The sequence below is a fragment of the Emydura macquarii genome, unplaced genomic scaffold (assembly GCF_026122565.2).
Source record: "Emydura macquarii macquarii isolate MOO-44397 ecotype Brisbane River unplaced genomic scaffold, CSIRO-AGI_Emac_v2 contig_2422, whole genome shotgun sequence".
NCBI lineage: Eukaryota > Metazoa > Chordata > Testudines > Chelidae > Emydura > Emydura macquarii.
The window spans coordinates 23,566,208-23,583,969 of NW_027132559.1; the positions used below are offsets into that span (position 1 = coordinate 23,566,208).

Here is a 17,762-nt window from a genome sequence, read left to right on the forward strand (position 1 = left end):
AGAGCCTTTGTAGACACATTACAAATGGGACAATGTATTACTTTACTATCCTTTAGTTTCATGCTATGTCTGTCAGTCCTGCTATCAGTTTACTATCATATACATGTATATAGTTTCCAAAGGGTACTTTAATTAATTATTAATTGTCTGACTAGCAAGTCTTACATTTTCCTTTGAATAAGAGAACTTGCCACACTAGATTAGAAATGTATTTCAATGCCATGATTTTTTCCATCAACATGGTGTACGCTTCAAGAATCAATATATCTTCAGTTCACTTTTAACAAAAATATATATACAGTCTTACTACATGTTAGTATTGTTTATTTGAACCTACTTATAATCAAGTGGCCTCCTCCAAGCATCTCCTTGTTGACTCAGGGCAGCTCTGCAAGTAGCCCCTCCCCTCAGTTTCCACTCTTGGTTCCTCAAACTCAAAAAGAGGCTTTTACAAATCCAATAACAACAGCCCGCGGTGCGGTGCGGTGCGGTGCGGTACCTCGCTTCATCTCAGGCCGGGTCTCCCTCCCTCTATCGCTCTGCTGCCCATTATAGGGGAATCAGCTCCTCCATACTCAGCTGACTCTAATTAAACCCCATACATGATCGCAGGTGTGGCAGGGAGGGCTAATTGTATGGGGTTGGCCAGCTCCATGCCTCTGCACTACACTATTTACATTTTAAAACAGGCAATTAATAAACAATAGTTACAGAGTAAGGGGCAAATTTATTCCTAACTGAAGTAGATGCAATGAAGCTCCACTCACTTACAACATGGTTGAATTTGATCCTAAATATCACTATATACACTCAAGTGTAGTGTAATAAATCAAGTTCCTAAAACGTCATTTTTGTGTATGATGTTACAAACTGGGGGAGATTATTTTTAACTACTATCAGTTAGTCACTGACTGCAGACCACCTAAATCAAATTCAGCTTGCTGATATACAGAAAAAAACTTCAAGTTTTTGCTCATAAGTTGAAAGTTAAGACAATACCTGCTATATCTATGAGCTCATTATTGTTGAGGTAGAGTTCTGTCAAGCGATAATTATTGATCAAGAATGTTAGCTTCTGGATCTGAAATATGAAAATTAGGGAAACAGGTGCCTGTCAGTCTAATTTTAATTTTGGAGAATATATATTAATATATTGTGTATTTTTAAAGAAGTATTTGTTCTTGTTTTAGTGAAAAAGGTCCCTTGATTTAGGACTTCTTTGAGAACTGAAAAATTGTCAGTAATATTCATTATGTGTGATAAATACATACAGAATAAGCTTATAGAACAACCTTATAGAACCTTTTGACTCAGTTTTAGATTTTGTGTTTTTGAACACATTTGCACTGAAAATTACTGGTGTTCAGTTAAACTTCCCTAGCTATGGTAGGTTTTGTTCAGTTGAAATACTCGTGAGAAGAATCTCATAATACATAACACTTCTGTGTTGATTTAAGAATATTCACAAAGGTAATATCCTTAGAATAAACTCAATATCCAAATTAAAAATTATATCAGCACCAACTGATCTGAGGGAGCATGTATTTGCTCTAGGTTCCATGAAAACATGCAAAGTTTAGTTAGGCTTTCAAACCTATATAGATTATACTTATAATGACACCTGTATGCATAGCCACCTCAAGGGTCAACTGTATTATCCTCTGATGAAATCTCAATCTATGAGAATTCCCATTTCTCTTATGTAAGTGTCCATCTATGATATGTATTTCTGGTCACATGTAGAGCACCCTACTGCTTCAGATACACTGAAGCTGATCTGTTAAAGCAGCCAGACAACTGAGAAGCTGTTCCACTTGGTTTGAGATGGTGTGATCCAGTGCTGTCTCAGTTTAGATGCTTTAGCAAAGCACCCACAGTTCCATACTAAACTGACTAAAACAGCAAGACTCTTAACATACTTTAACTAAGGTCTATTACCAAAGCAGTGAAGTCCTGCTCAGCAAGTCCTTTGCTTGATAGTTATAATAAACAAAAATGTAGTACCAGCAGTGGTCATTCTTATGAGAGGATACTGTCAAGTGGTTAATGTACAAGAACAAGAGAGAGAATTTAATTCCCAGTTCTTCCTTTGAGTTTTGGTGACAAAGGGTAAGTCTTTAAGATTTCTGGGTGAATTCCTCTCTCACTAAAGTCAATGGGAATTGTGCCATTGAATTCCACAGACCCAGGACTTCACCCTTTGTGATAATAGTTTTGTACCTGACATTGGAGGAAGGTATTCCTGTTTGTAAAGTGCTTTGAAATCTTTAATGAAAGGTATTACAGAAGTGTAAAGGATTATATAACAGTATTATAATTATATAACAGAAATTATAATATTTCAGTGTACTTCTAAAAACCTTATCAGCTGTTCAGTGAATATAGCAAGATTCTAGAAATAATAACAAAACAGTATGCCTCACAGTCATTACAGTCTCTTAGCCAATGCCAAAGCCCCACAGACATACAGTATTTTCACAGACAAAAGCTATGTGAAGATTAAAGTAAAATCAAGGGTACGTATCAGTAATTTGGAGACAAATACATTACAGGGATATTGTAATTATCCAAAACGCAACCATTATAGACTCAGGAATCCAGAGTTAAGGTTAAACTTAACATGTTTGGATTTCTTTAAGATATGGAAACATAGAGCTAGGGCACACAAACAACCTTAAGTCTGTCCTGTAGTGACCCTTCTCTGTTATTAACAAATATAATTTTTAATAAGTCCATTTGAGTCTTAATTCTGTTGAGGTAAAGTCACCATGGTACATCCTTAAAGGCAGCAAAACCATCTGACCTCTTCTAAGAAACAGCTGGTGAGAACACAGTACCTATCCTTGAGCATTCAGCTAAAACAGCCTTATAGGATGTGCCACACTGGTACAATAGTCGGGACTAGGAGCATGGAAAAAGCCAATGGATCATGAGGAATGATAAGTGACCAAAGGCGTCATTCACACACAAGTTTCTCAGCATATTGCGGAATTAGGAGGACACAATTTAGTCTTTGTTACTGTTTAGGTTTGCAGATGGGGAATAGGGACAAATGGGTCTGATACTTGTCTTGTTGAGCAGCAGGTTCAACTTTGCTTGGTCATCAAGAAGCCCTACCTTCTCACACTTCCATGTCCTTCAGAAATGTTCAGAGATGCCTAACACCCATGACCTAGATCAGCTCATCTATGACTCATATTTAAAAGGGTTTTTAAACATTTGAATAACTGCAAGTCTTTCAATAGAGTTGACATGAGATGCTGTATAATTAATGTTGGCTTGGGGCAGCAGAAATTCACACACTCCCAGGTTATGTGGAATGTATACTAATTTCTCTGTTCTTCACAAAACTGCATACTTATCTTAGCAAGTACTGCTGCACACAAAGTCCTAAGATACTGAGCACATTGAAAAATCATGTGAACTACAGAGCAGTAACTTATAAAAAAGATAAAAAACATTAGAAACTACTATGTTTATCAGTTTTTCAGCACATGTTAATAGTTATTTTCACTTTTTTAAAGATCAGTGAATAAATGTGCAGATTTGCATTTGATAAGGGCATGAGATGGCTTTGTTGCCAATTAGAAAGCTGGAAACCCTACCTACAATCCAGCTAACTATATCCTTAGTCTCCTACATCCTTAAATCAGCTTTATGGATCACAGTGTTGTTTCTGCGATTTTTCTTGGCATGTAAAAATTAGACTCCATGACGCACAATATCGCAACACCTAAGTCACTTCATGGATCCCATTCTAAGTGACTTACTTTGGGTCACAGAGTGAGTCAATGAGCTGGGAACAAAATACAGGTAAACTTACACTAGTTGAGCATCTAAGTCCCAGTCTTTTGCTTCTACAAGCAAGTGATTTAGGGAGAGATTGTGGCCTGTCCAGCACAATGCAGCAAAGTACTCCCTTATTTCCTTATGCCACCACTTTCTGCAAACATGGGGAAGCAGGCTCCAAAGAGCTGCTATAACTCCTCTTTGTACAGATGAATGGGTGGGTGGGGAAAGTGGAATCTCAGCTCGATTGCTGTCCCGAAAGTGCCTACCAGGGTAGTTACTCTGGTTTGTTGGAGAGCATATGCTGTGGCAGGTATAGGCCTGTTGCAGTTTACTCCCTCCCTGAAACAGCAGGGAGACCAACAGGGAAACTGTGCCTCAGAGTCATAATAAATTTTCCTCCGAGGCTGCTCCAAGAGCAGCACAACAATCTACTGCCCCTTGCTGTGGGCAAGGTCAGAAACTGACAATCTTAGGTATGTTAGCAAACACATTTTTCAATACCTTAATTCTGGAGGGTCTTTAATTTGGAAAATACATCAGATCTTTCTAAAACCGCTCTATTTTTAGAACTCTGGTAGAAATACTTAACCCTTTCTATGAACTAAATGTATGAATGTAATTCATTATTATTTTAAAGTGAAAAATGTCAACTTATACTTAACTATGAGTATAAAAACATGTTTCTTAAAAATGTCACATTTAAATTAATCAATCCATATTTTTATAAAGAAAAGAGAAATAATCTTTTAAAAAACAACTATTTGTACTAATTTGTCATTCATTTTAGGTACCAGTGTTCACATTTTAATAAAATGTTTTATTACCTTATTGTTGTTAAGCCACAAATACCTTAAGATCTGAAATCGTGACAGATTAGGGACTTCTTTTAGTCCCCTGAGAAGAAAAAAAAAAAGTTGTCCAACTTCAATATTGCTCAATCGCTCTGTAAATATAATTTAATCTTCAGTCAAATTATACTATACAAACATAAAGCAACAATTTTACAGAGACTTTAACACAGAAAGACGTACAGAATCATAGTGGTAGTGTAGTTATGAGCAGTGCTGGGAGTGCAATCAACCAAAGTAGTAGAAGTAGTAAAGAAAAGGGAATAACTCCTTTGTAAAGAAAATAAAAACTTTATTTTTTCTAAATTGAATTCCATTTCCCTGAAGAAAAAATAGTAATTTAAAAAAAATTATTATTACAGTAGGCATCCCAGGTGCTTTGCATTTCCCAGAAATATTGCTTATACACATGAGGAGAGTTCTTACATTTTGGGGGACACCAAGCCAATGGGAAAATTGTTATTGAAGGTTTCGCCTAGATCTACCAGATATGGCTCTAAAGAGAAAGAAATGGAAAACTGACATCTAACAAATGGATGGGCATATTACTTATCAGACCTGATATTTCTAGAGTTAAATATTACTTCTCTGAACCAAATTCTCACTTAAGGATTGGTGATGTGAGCTTTGTAAAAACATGCTACGATTACTATTACCCTCCTCCTCTTTCCTGCCTTCCTTTCTATTTTTTAATTACACTCACTTGGTCTGTCTTCTTTTAAATTAGACTGTAAAGCTCCTTGGTGCAAGGATTGTCTCTTTTGTGTTTATGTAGGGGACTCAGATCACTAGTGTAATATAAATCACAATAATCTTTCCTAATCAGAAAACCTAAATTGAGCTACCCAATAATTCTTGCTTCTCCCTCATCTTTCACTGCTATAAAGGGTTTTTATTTTCTCTATGTTATTTATCTTAACATTGTTTTTATAAATCTAAAAACTATTTCATGGACTTGATCAAATTGCAGGATCGGGACCTGTGTTTGGTAAGGAAGCAATAGGATTAGAAATGATTAACATCAAATCATCAGCCTAAAGTACCAGTTGATTTGTTTATGAACCAACTGTAAAATATAGTATTTGATTTTTCTTTAATCTTCCATGCAAACTGTTCCATATCCAGGACAAAGAGGAGAGGAAAGACGAGAACAGGCATCTCTGCTTAGTCCTGCTTTTAAAAATAATCTGCTGGAGCAAACCCCACTTAAGGGTACATCTATACTTTGAGCTGTGATTCCCTGCTCTAATCAAGCTAGTGATTTAATCAAGCTAGTGTGCTAAAAATAGGAATGTAGCAATGGATGGAAGAGGCTAGATACTCTGAGTATGTATCTGTCCAAGATCATAGGTATGTATTTGGGGCAGCTAGCTGCTCACACCGTCAAGGCTGTGGCCTTTTATTGTGCTAGCTCAATCAGATTTAGAAGGCATGTCTCCTTAATCTGGGAATTACACCCCTGCTCAAAGTGTAAACATATCCTTAATCTGGTTTCTGGATTTATGCTTTTATGCTTCCATTTCTTTGAAAACTAGATAATTTAATATAGACTGCTAGTCCTTTGTTAATTTGGTATATCAGGCTTCCTTAAAATAATCCATAGACCTCATCCTGCAAACACTTACTTATATGCTCTACTACTGTGAGTAACCAGCAAATAGATTATTCAGAGTAGTGAAGTTAATCATGTATTTATTGGATCAGGGTCTTTATATTTATACTACTCTTTTACAGGGCTATTATATGATTCTTTTATATGGTTTTATTTATCAAATCCTGCATTATTTCACAGCCTATCAAACTGAAGTTTCTCCTTTACTGACTCTTAGCAGAGGAATTGTGTTTGTGCTTCTTGCTCTATGCTTAATTTTATAAAATACATTTTAATTGACTTTCTTCCCTGTCTAATCATATGCTCATTTTAACTATCTCAAATTTTGCTCTGTTCTTTCTGGTACTAAGGCATTTAAATGGCCCCAAGTAGAGATTAATTCCTTTCACGTTTTAAAAGAGCCTGTTCCTTTACATATGCCTTCCAGCCTTTGCATGTCTTTTACAAACTCATCCTTTTTGGCCTCCAGCATTCCTTTCCAGGTTTTGGTGTCCAAAAGTAATTTTTTTCATGTCTCCTTAATAGCATTGCTTTTAAAATATAATGTCATCTCCTCTAGTTTGACAGATTTTAATGATTATTTTTTCATCTTCTTAGTTTAGCCAGGAGAACATCACATCAAGTCGACACTAAGGGTATATGATCTGATACTAAGACTGGCAAGTTCAAGGACTGCATAAACTGGGATGGGAAAACGATCCCTTTCTGTGCATACTGATCATGTCTATATCTGATCTGTTCTTTTTATTACAGAGCAAAAACTGTTGCAAGAGAACTAGGGTTACACATTTATCACTCCAAAATCAAGAAACACAAGTGGTAAGGTTACATGCACAGACTTAACTCTACCCCCTTATATGTATGCATAATAATTTTTAACTACATGATTACCTACTATTACTCAAATAATACAAAATAATATCACACAACTTTTTCTATAATCATATATGTATCGTCTAATTTTTCCCATTATTTTATACTTAAACTAATTTTATTTTCTAACAGTTCAGATCTTTATTTATTTATACTTTCCATATGTTAAGTTCTCTCTAACTTACATATTTTAATAAATGTACAATAGATTTTCTTTTCAAACAGCAGCACAGCTTTTTAGATCCAATTCAGGGAATGAGCCTTTCAAGTACAATTTAGGAGATAAGGCAGATTTTTAGAAGTACTTAGGCACCCAAAGTTATAGATAAATGCTGAACACCTAGGCTCAGATTATCAAAAGCACCTAGGCCAAGATCCTCAAAGGTATTTAGGCCCCTAACATCCACAGAAATAAATGTCAGTTAGGAGCCTAAATACCTTTGAGGATCTCGGCCTAAATCCCTTTGAATCTGGCTCCTCGCACCTAAATCCTATTAAAATCAATCTGGGCAATCAATGTAAATCCCAGTAGGCACATATCTGTATCTTTAGACATGTAAATACCTTTTAAAAACTGGCCATAAGTTATTACACTAACGTAGCTATGTACACATGATAAGCACAGTGTCAATATTATTAGGTGCAATTGTGAGGTTTTAGCAAAGGGTACAACAATTTATGGAGTCTTAATCAGAAATTCAAAGCGAGCCGCTAAACAACTTTTAAGTGTCCCCTTTTCCACACCCTATCCCTTATGGCACCCTGTCAAAATGTTCATACTAACACATATCACCCTAATCATGTCATTCCTCTCCCCCTCATGTTCCTGGTATCTCTGCCCCCTCCCACCTACTGTGGCCTCTCTCCCTTTCCTTCCCATCTCCCCTAAATCTCTGGTACTTGTTAAAACCACAGGCATAGTTTTACTTCTATATATGAAGGGGCTTAAAACTATTAAAATAGGTATAGGTTTAAGTTCTGGATTCACCATTATTAGTAGTACTTAAATTGAAGTGTCATTGAAATCACAAAGAGTTTACATTCATTATTTAATCACCCTTAATTTTTTGTTTTAACTTAATTTGCCATATTTACCAGCTACCACTTAAAAATCAACATTAGTATAAAAACAATTTCTTGACTGAACAGAACCAAGCACTTTCATGTAACTATGAATCATGTCTCCCAGGTTTTAGAGATACATAAACATGCAATGCACACATCAAACAAATCCACTACTAAACCCTGTCCCCTTTGCCAATATGCCCAAGCACATTCCACTCACAATTTACCTTCCCCGCTCACTCTGTCCTCACTTGGGCATGACACTGTCAATACCAGACACTGCACACTTGGGAAGCAGCTCAGATTTTATGTTCACTTGCTACAATGTTCCTGATTAGAATGTGGCCTCTATGTCTAGATGCCTGTGTTTCTGGGGCAGCTAGTAAAATTGAAACTGTGGGAAGCTGGAGCTCTGCTGCGAGGCATCTGGAGCTGCTCTCCTGCCCTCATGCATCTCAGGTGGGGAAACTGACCTGGATATACAGAACGCCTGGTGTTGCTGCTCACCCACACCCCAAATGTTACTCCATGCCCCCTTAGGAGATAGGGGAGGGCTGGAAATGTCAGGCGCTCTGTGCATCAAGGTCAGTTTCCCAACCTGGGCTGTACCGTGAAGGTCAGGAGCTGTTCTCCTGCCCTCCCCTTACACAGTCATGTGGGAAAACTGACCTGGACGCACAGAGTGCCTGGTGTCACCGCCGCCCTCCCATGCTCCTCCATGGGGAAGAAGCGGGGCCAAATAAAAGCGAGAAAAATCTGGGCATCCCCCTATGTGTCGCCTCTGTGACATATCCAGTTTGGGGGGACAATGTCCTATGTCCCCACCAACCTCTGTCCATGTCAGTAGGTGGTAAAAGAAGCCACTATGGCTATCCTATTACTTCTCTAGACATCAGTGGCTACCTCTTCACATGGGTTGCTCTCATGCCTGGGAATGCCATTGTAGGAAGTGAAGGATGGACAACATACAGACAGAAATGCAGGTAACTTCAAATAAATTTCTAGCTGCTTTTGCTGTTACCTGGTAACAACAGGGGAGTCCTTCAGTGAGGTCAGATATTTGGCCATTCCGAGCCAAGGTTACTCCTGTGTTCTCACCTTGTGCTTGTCTTATTGCTATTTCTACCACCCAACTTACAAGCCAGCCCTCAGGCAGACAGGGAGTAACCCATTGAGCCTGATTTCTCTCCTCCCTGTGCTGGAAGTTCATGGAGAGTTCTATGAACTCATGTACCTTCAAGCACTGCTGGACTGCTAGAGCTAGATCTACACTGATGGCTGAGGCAGTTAACTATTTAGCTGTGAATTTAGTTCATCTATATATGTCAGCAATTTTTCACTATTTCTCTGTTTTTATACCTGGTCCACAATCTGTTGTGTATGATTCACTATGTACTTCATATATAAATGACTTTCACAAACATAAATGACATACATAGCACTACAAAAAACTAATATACACTGTGTCATCTGGATCTAATAACTACAAAACCCCTCTATATTAGAATAAAAATTGTACTTACTGTCCAGCAAGGTACAACACTGAGACATCCATATCCCTCTTAAAGCCACATATCTTTAGCTGACTTTCTATCGCCTGTTAAAAAATTAATTTGTCAGACTTCATCCCTGTGAGTAAAAACCTTGCAAGCAATGACAATAAGGTCTAAAGTAGATGTAAACAGATGTGAAACTGGAAGCTTCTGTTTTAAATTAATAAAAATAAGACACCTAAAATTATGCTACTCTTACTCCAGTTTTTCTTATCCTTGTCATATTTGTTTCTTTAAATAGATATATTGCTACATATCTGGGGAAAAACATCACTGCATTCTCAAGGACAGGATTGGGGTAGACTAAAATCCCATTCTTGCCAATGACCATCAGATCCTGGCAGATGATCAAATCTTGAAGGTTAATAAAGTGTAAATCCTGTAAACACATATGCAGATTAACTTTACACGATGAGCATTAATTTACATAGATAAATGTGTGCAGGATTGGAACCTAAGTGATTAAATACGATTTAAAAAACAACTACTCAATCACAAAATGTAACTTGTCCATTTATTTTGAAAAATGTAGTTTTAATTGTGATTTTTCATGGTATACTAAATTACCATGTTATATTTTATAAAAGCAATGAAGTCTTAGCAACATAAAGCATCATTATGACTCTTGGCTATTAGGACTTTGCTAAAACTTAGGGGAGAACACGGGATTTTCTGCCGGAATTAATATGTTTAATATGGGAGAATTAGCAAGGTTTTTACTGTACACTGCAGTGTACACCATGTGTCTGAAACTAGTCTGGTCCAAAACTTCTAAATAATTAAAAACCTATGTATATCATTTAGTAAAGTATATATGAGATTAGCATGGTCCAAAACATGTAGAAAGTTAAAATCTATCTATTGTATATAGTAAACATAGATGTTTACAAAGCAATAACAGAAAATGTGGGAATGGCCGAAGTGCTAAATGATCTTTTTGTTTCAGTTTTCACCAAAACGTTTAGTACCAATTGGACATCTAACTTAATGAATGCCAGTGAAAATGAGGTAGGATCAGAGGCTAAAATAGAGAAAGAACAAATTAAAAATTACTTAGACAAGTTAAATGTCTTCAAGACACCAGGGCCTATGAAATATATCCTAGAATACTCAAGGAGCTGGCTGAGGAGGTATCTGAACCATTAGTGATTATCTTCAAAAACTCATGGAAGATGGGAGAGATTCCAAAGGACTGAAAAAAGGCAAACATAGTGCCAATCTATAAAAAGGGGGAATAAGGTCAACATGGAGAATTACAGACCAGTCATCTTAACTTCAGTACCCAGAAAGAGAATGGAGCAAATAATTAAACAACGAATTTGCAAACACCTAAAAGATAGTAAGCGATAAGTAACTGTCAGCATGGATTTGTCAAGAACAAATCATGTCAGACCAACCTAATAGTTTTCTTTGACAGAGGAACAAGTCTTGTGACTAGGGGGGAAGCAGTAGATGTGGTCTATCTTGACTTTAGTAAGGCTTTTGATACTGTCCCATATGACCTTCTCATAAACAAACAAGGGAAATACAACCTAAATGGAGCTACTATAAGGTGGGTGCATAACTGGTTGGAAAACAATTCCCAGAGAGTAGGTTATCAATGGTTCACAATCAAACTGGAAGGGCATATTGAGTGGGGTCCCACAGGGATCAGTTCTGGGTCCAGTTCTGTTCAATATCTTCATCAATGATTTTGATAATGGCATAGAGAGTACACTTATAAAGTTTGCATACGATACAAGCCGGGAAGTGTTACAAGTGCTTTGGAGAATAGGATTAAAATTCAAAATGATCTGGACAAATCGGAGAAATAGTCTCAAATAAGTAAGTAGGATGAAATTCAATAAGAACAAATGCAAAGTACTCCACTTAAGAAGGAACAATCAATTGTGCACATAGAAAATGGGAATTGACTGCCTAGGAAGGAATACTGCAGAAAGGGATATGAGGTCATAGTGGATCACAAGCTAAATGTATTAGCAGGAGTGTTGTAAGCAAGATGCGAGAAGTAATTCTTCTACTCTACTCCACACTGATTAGGCCTCAACTGGAGTATTGTGTACAGTTCTGTGCATCACATTTCAGGAAAGATGTGAACAAACTAGAGTAAGTCCAGAGCAACAAAAATGATGAAAGGTCTAGATAACATGACCTATGCAGGAAGACTGAAAAAACTAGATTTGTTTAGTCTGGAGAAGAGAAGACTGAGGGGGACATGATAACAGTTTTCAAGTACATAAAAGGTTGTTCAAAGGAGGAGGGAGAAAAATTGTTTTCTTTAAACTATGAGGATAGGACAAGAAACAATGGGCTTAAATTGCAGCAATGGCAGTTTAGGTTGGACATTAGGAAAAAGTTCCTGTCAGGGTAGTTAAGAACTGGAATAAATTGCCTAAGGAGGTTGTGGAATCTCCATCATTGGAGATTTTTAAGAGCAGGTTAGACAAACACCTGACAGGGATGGTCTAGATAATACTTAGTCCTGCCTTGAGTGTGGGGGACTGGACTAGAAGACCTCTCAAGGTCCCTTCCAGTCCTATGATTCTATGTTGATTTTACTTTAGGAATACAAAATTTCTTGGGAACATTTTCTCAGCATATACACAGAGTGCCCAATTATTTGGGAACATTGACATATGGCAATATGGGCATGTTATGACATTCCTTCTCTGGGACTGGAGGATTTTGCAGTTTGTAGAGTAATTAGAGCTGGCTGGAAATTTTGATGAAAAATGGAAAACGTATTTCATAAAAAATGTTTTCTGAGCAGCAGTAACAATGATCAGATGTTTTAAAAATGCAAATCAGACACACTGCACAGGACAACTGTTTGTAAGAGAAACATATGCACAACACAGTTTTGACATCTTGGAGAAAGTTACGGAAAGTTCCTTTCTTTCCCTTAAATCCCAAATTTCAGCCTCCTTCCACATTCCCTCCTTCTTCTTCAGGCATGTAGCCCTCCCTTTCACAGCCAGCCCTCCCTGTTCCACAAGAACCTGATGAATCTAGATCCAGGTCCTACTGCTGCAACAACCTCCCGCCCATTCTGCTGATGGGGGTTCCAGCTGTGCTTGCACAGGGCCCTGATTTGCAGCTTTTCCATGCCAGATATTTCCTTGTTGAATCTCTTCACTATCAAAACGCAGTTTATAGGACAACCCCTATTGAGCACCATAATGCAACATACATATCTAGCACATTTTACAAGGAAGAGGCAAAGACAGGAAAGAGAGCACACATATGGATGAGGTTTATTAGCTGATCATCCAGCTGCCTGATTAAACTAGTGGGACTGAATCTGTGACCTCAATATTGGGACATTTCTGATATTCCAAGATATCTCATTATACTAGTTGTGTGTATGTTTCTTTCTAACCCCTTGAGGATGAAATGGAGAGGTGACATGTTGCTGTTTATTTTACAGGCTTTCCTTGTAGGAAAGAGATGGAGGGAAAATTGCTGGATGCATCAAAACCTCTTTCCCTTTAGAGATACAATGGGATATGGGAAGAGTAGGCAGTCTTAATAGGCTGAGATGGCAGAGGCTGGAGATTTTCTGCATGTGTTTCTCCCACCCCAATAGGGATGGGTTGGAAGGTGATTTTGCTGTGTGGGTCACTCCCTCTCACCCCAGTGGGGAGGAGGTGGAGGATGGTGGGGGTCACTGTCTCTCACCCCAGGGAGATGGGAAGCAGAGGTTGCTGGACGGGGGGGTTACTGTGGGTCACTGTTGCACCCCAAGGGGGACGAGATGGAAGGGGATGTTGCTGGGGGGAGCACTGCCTCACTCCCTCGGGGCTATACAAAGCAGGGTTATGCAGAGCTGGGGGTGGGGGGAGGGGGACTAGCGGCTCGGCGACCGCACCCCGGTGGGGATGGGCTGGGCACGGGAGGGGGGAAGGCGGAGGCTCACCTGCCAGCTGCCGCCGCTGCCACTAGCCGCCATTTTAGCTTCCTGTTCCTAAGCGACCGGGGCTCCTGGGGGCGGGGAAAGGGCAAAGAGGCTTCAAAGCCCGGGGGGAGGGGGAGGAGCGCGGACGGGGGTCGAGGATCGGGGAGCCGGGAATTGGGACGGGAAGGGGGGGACGGGCTGGGCTGGGCTGGGCCGCCGGAGCGGACTGGGCTGGGCGGGGGAGGGGATGACGGGGGCGCGCGCGCAGTTTAGAATCTCACTCAGCGGGAACACACGGGGGTGGGGGGAGGGGGCGGCAGTGACAGCGGCGGGGACGGTGTTGGCTGTGGGAGTGGCGGGGCTGTGGGGGTGACGGAGAGGGGAGGTGGGGTGACCCGCTGTCCTCCTTGTATTCGGACAGTCCCGATAGTTGGGGCTGTCTTACATAGGTGCCCGTTACCCTCCACCCCCCTCCTGATTTTTCATACTGGCGTGGCTGATGTGGGTCGTGGTGATGGCAAGGGGACGGTGTGGGAGCGACAGGGATGGGGACGGTATTACCTGTAGGGATGCTGTGGGTCGTGGTGACAGCAAGAGGATGGTGTGGGAGTGACAGTGATAGGGACAACATCGGTTGTGGGATGGCCTAGCTCATGGTGATAGTAGTAGAGGGTGTGGGCAGTGAAATGATGGGATGTTTGGGGTTTTGTGACAGACATGAGGACAGTGGGGACTAAACAATGTGATAAAACTGGCCTGTTTGCTCAGTTAAAAGAAATAGTCAAGATTTAACGCTAGAGAGGCATCCTGAGCCTCCACAGTGGCCACGAATCAAAGGCAGATCTAGAGGGGTTTATGTGGGAGAGAGAGGGAGCAGCTCAAATAGCTAATCTCATTTAGAGTTATGTTCCTGGTTGGAGCCTGTGCCTCTAACATCTGACCTCTCCGTCTCCAAGTTCATTGTCTGAGCATTAGAAGAGCTGGGGAGAAAGAGGGAAAGAAAGAAAGAAAGAAAGGTATTAAAGTTAACATGCCCTGGTCTGAGACCTCAGGGAAGGGAAAACCTGAGAGCAATAGAAAAAGCTTGGCATCATCTTTGGATCTACTGAGTTTTGGTGGTTTATGATCTTGAAAGACAGGATATTTTTGACTGCCCTATATTTCTGTCATCATTTGAGTAGCAACCATTAGTGTTCCGGGCAGTTGGACAAATATTTATGAGCCTTAATTTACAACAGATTTATACCACTTACACTACTGATTTGCAACTTACAAATCACCTGCACATCTTAATTCATGTATTCTGTGTCCAGCTCATTGAACATGTACCTTGCTGTGAAATAAAATGCATTCAATTTAACACAGGCCTTAAACCAACTCAAAATATTTATGACTTCCACATGTCTAGGCAGCTGTTGCCATGTTGTATTTTTACTACCATTTATACTACATACATTGAGTGAAAAATAGCATAAGGCCATTTCCAGAGACCTATATATATATTACAGTTAGATCAAACATTTTCCATTGTCTCATGTGTATGTATGTGCGGGACAATGGAAAATGTTTGATCTAATAAAAATCTGTCTGAAGACTTGGAATTATACGTAGAATTTTAGTTATATGGAGTTAACAGAAATAGGTATTATAAATCATGTGCAATTAACAAAGAATAAGGATTTTGCATGCAAATGCATATATAAAATGCCACTCATGAAATTAATTATGTGCATGTCTTGTTCAGACCGCTAAAAAATGAATGGAGTGTGTATGTTGTCTGGGCAGAGCTACACATACATTGCATAAATGAAGTTGTCATAGAAAATTTTTGCAAGTGGCTTCCATTCCACCCAGGTGGCTTTAAACAAATGAAAATCTTAAGTAAGAAAAATTATATTTCTTAAGAGTATATAAATAACAGCAACACTCATTTTAGCTGCTAACATACATTTTGGGACTTGGATTGAAATGGCATACTGATTCTGAGGAAATGCTTCAGAGGCAAACAGGTACATAGAAAGACCATTATTCATTTTAGATTTCACAGAAAAACAAGTTTTAAATCAACACAACAAAGCTACCATTTTTTAACTCTGTAAGGGGAGATGGGCAATCAAAAACGGGAGCCATGCTTTCATCTATAATGGTAAATTGAAATTTCCAGCAGTTGGATTATTGAACACACTTCTAATGTGAAGATGCTAATCTAAGGAGAATTAGTCATTCCAGCCTTGACCTTGAAGTCCTTATTCAGGCACAACTCTCACTTATGCAAATGGAACTTGAACTTGAAATGAGTATATTTACACTTTTAAAAACAAATCAAGTATTTTAAATAATGAATACATATAACCTTAACTCCTACATCCATTATCTGCCTGGCCCCTTCCCTTTGGATGTTTTTCCTCTATTATTGGATCCGTCACTTATATTTTAAGATGTTCATAGCAGTGACTTATTTATGCGTATTGTGATAATTGCTTAGCACACTTGTGGGTGCTATTAAATGATCTTACATTTCCAAACATGACAAAAGAGGTCAGGGTCTGTATTTGTTTTTATGTTAATATGCAGCTGCAACAACAAGCCATACACGCTCCCTATTAACAACGCCATTATCCTACTCCGAACAGCATTAACTTCCACTCTGCTACTGCATCCTTTGGAAAGATGCACAAGTAGTGCAAGTGGTCAAGCATGCTACCATTGTAACAAGTGTGATGGGTGTGTGACAGACCAATAATTAGCTATGTCACTCTACCTGTAACCTGGGGTGCCTTTTATAATGCCTTGCTGATGTTGCCGCCAACCTGGACTGCTCACAAACAGCCTCCAGTATGTAAGTCACTCCCAGCTATGTCTTCGTATGCTGCAGCCAGCCAGTCACCCCTTGTCTCATACCAGCCTTGGTTATGCTGCAGGGTAACCCCAACGCCGCACCCGCAGTCCCAGCTCTTTCCCCAGAACTATACATCCTGTACTGTCCAGCCCTCTCCTAAATAGTACAAATATATTAAGTCCATTATTCCTTTAAGGGAATAACATACCATTTTATTATTTTAAATAGTTATTCAGAAACCTTGATTTAAACACACTGGATTAAATAAAACAATAAAACAAGTTTATTAACTACAAAGAGATTTTAAGTGAGTCCAATTAATGAGCCATCAAAGTCAGAAATGGTTACAAGAAAAATAAAGATAAAATGCTTACTGGTGCCTAATTTAACTATATACGATTCAAAGCAAAATTCTCTCACCCCATGTTTTCAGCAGTTTTACTGACCAAACTCTAGATTAGGACTCCTCTCCAGAGTCCAATGGCAGCTTCCTTTGTCTTTTCAGGTGCAGAAAGTGAAATGGGCAGAGAGAGAGAGGGGTGTCTTGGGATGTCTGCCTCTTCTTTTTATAGTCTTGTTCCCCCTTTGCCAGCTGGGAGTAAGGCAACAGGCAGTTTGTATGGAAGGAAACTCTATGCTGTTTCTTTGCTAAGATGTAGATTTTTTTTTGCCCCTGTCTGCTTTCCTGCCAAAGAATGGCCACTTAGCAGGTAATGGTCTATCTACCTTGTTTACATCTGGTGGAAGTGTCACCTTTCCCTTTGTCTCTGATGAACTACTTTGACTACTAGAGTTTGACTGCTCCCCAGACTTATCTGGAAAACATACTTTTAGTCGTAATCTCATTTTATGTTTATAATTTCACATATAATGCTAGTACATGTATTTTGTTATGATATTTTTGATCAGCAAATTATGAGTTTTTAAATAATTCCTCACAAAGCATATCTTATATAAACTTTATTACAATAGTATGTAGGGTGTGAACGCAGGAGTATATTCTGTCACAACAGGGTAAAGAGGCTCTCCCTATTCCTGACTTACAGTAGCAGCTCAGGCTTTTCATGTGATAACAGCACCTGGCTCCCAGGTCAAGCTTAGATCATCCACATTTTACTGTCATAAGACTGCCAGGCCAACCCAATAGATTCATCATGCTGTAGATACCAGGATTTGAAAGGACCACTGGGTCATCAAAACTATTCCTTTCTACAGTATTGGAAACCACACCATTTTGTTTGTGGATCTGTGTCACCTGATTTCCTTACCTTTCTTCGAGTAGCCT

General features: G+C 39.1%; 1 protein-coding gene across 1 annotated transcript in view; it reads right to left on the reverse strand.

The window, feature by feature from the left end:
* LRRC72 (leucine rich repeat containing 72) overlaps positions 1-13,707 on the reverse strand; it is a 31,321-nt gene extending 17,614 nt beyond the window's left edge. Inside the window, exons 1-4 of the mRNA XM_067561677.1 lie at positions 13,660-13,707; positions 9,714-9,787; positions 4,617-4,686; positions 1,000-1,081 (exon numbers count right to left, since the gene is read on the reverse strand). Coding sequence (XP_067417778.1) covers positions 1,000-1,081; positions 4,617-4,686; positions 9,714-9,787; positions 13,660-13,692 — 259 coding nt within the window. The 5' untranslated portion in view covers positions 13,693-13,707. The remainder of the gene's footprint in view (positions 1-999; positions 1,082-4,616; positions 4,687-9,713; positions 9,788-13,659) is intronic.
* Positions 13,708-17,762: the final 4,055 nt, after the last annotated feature.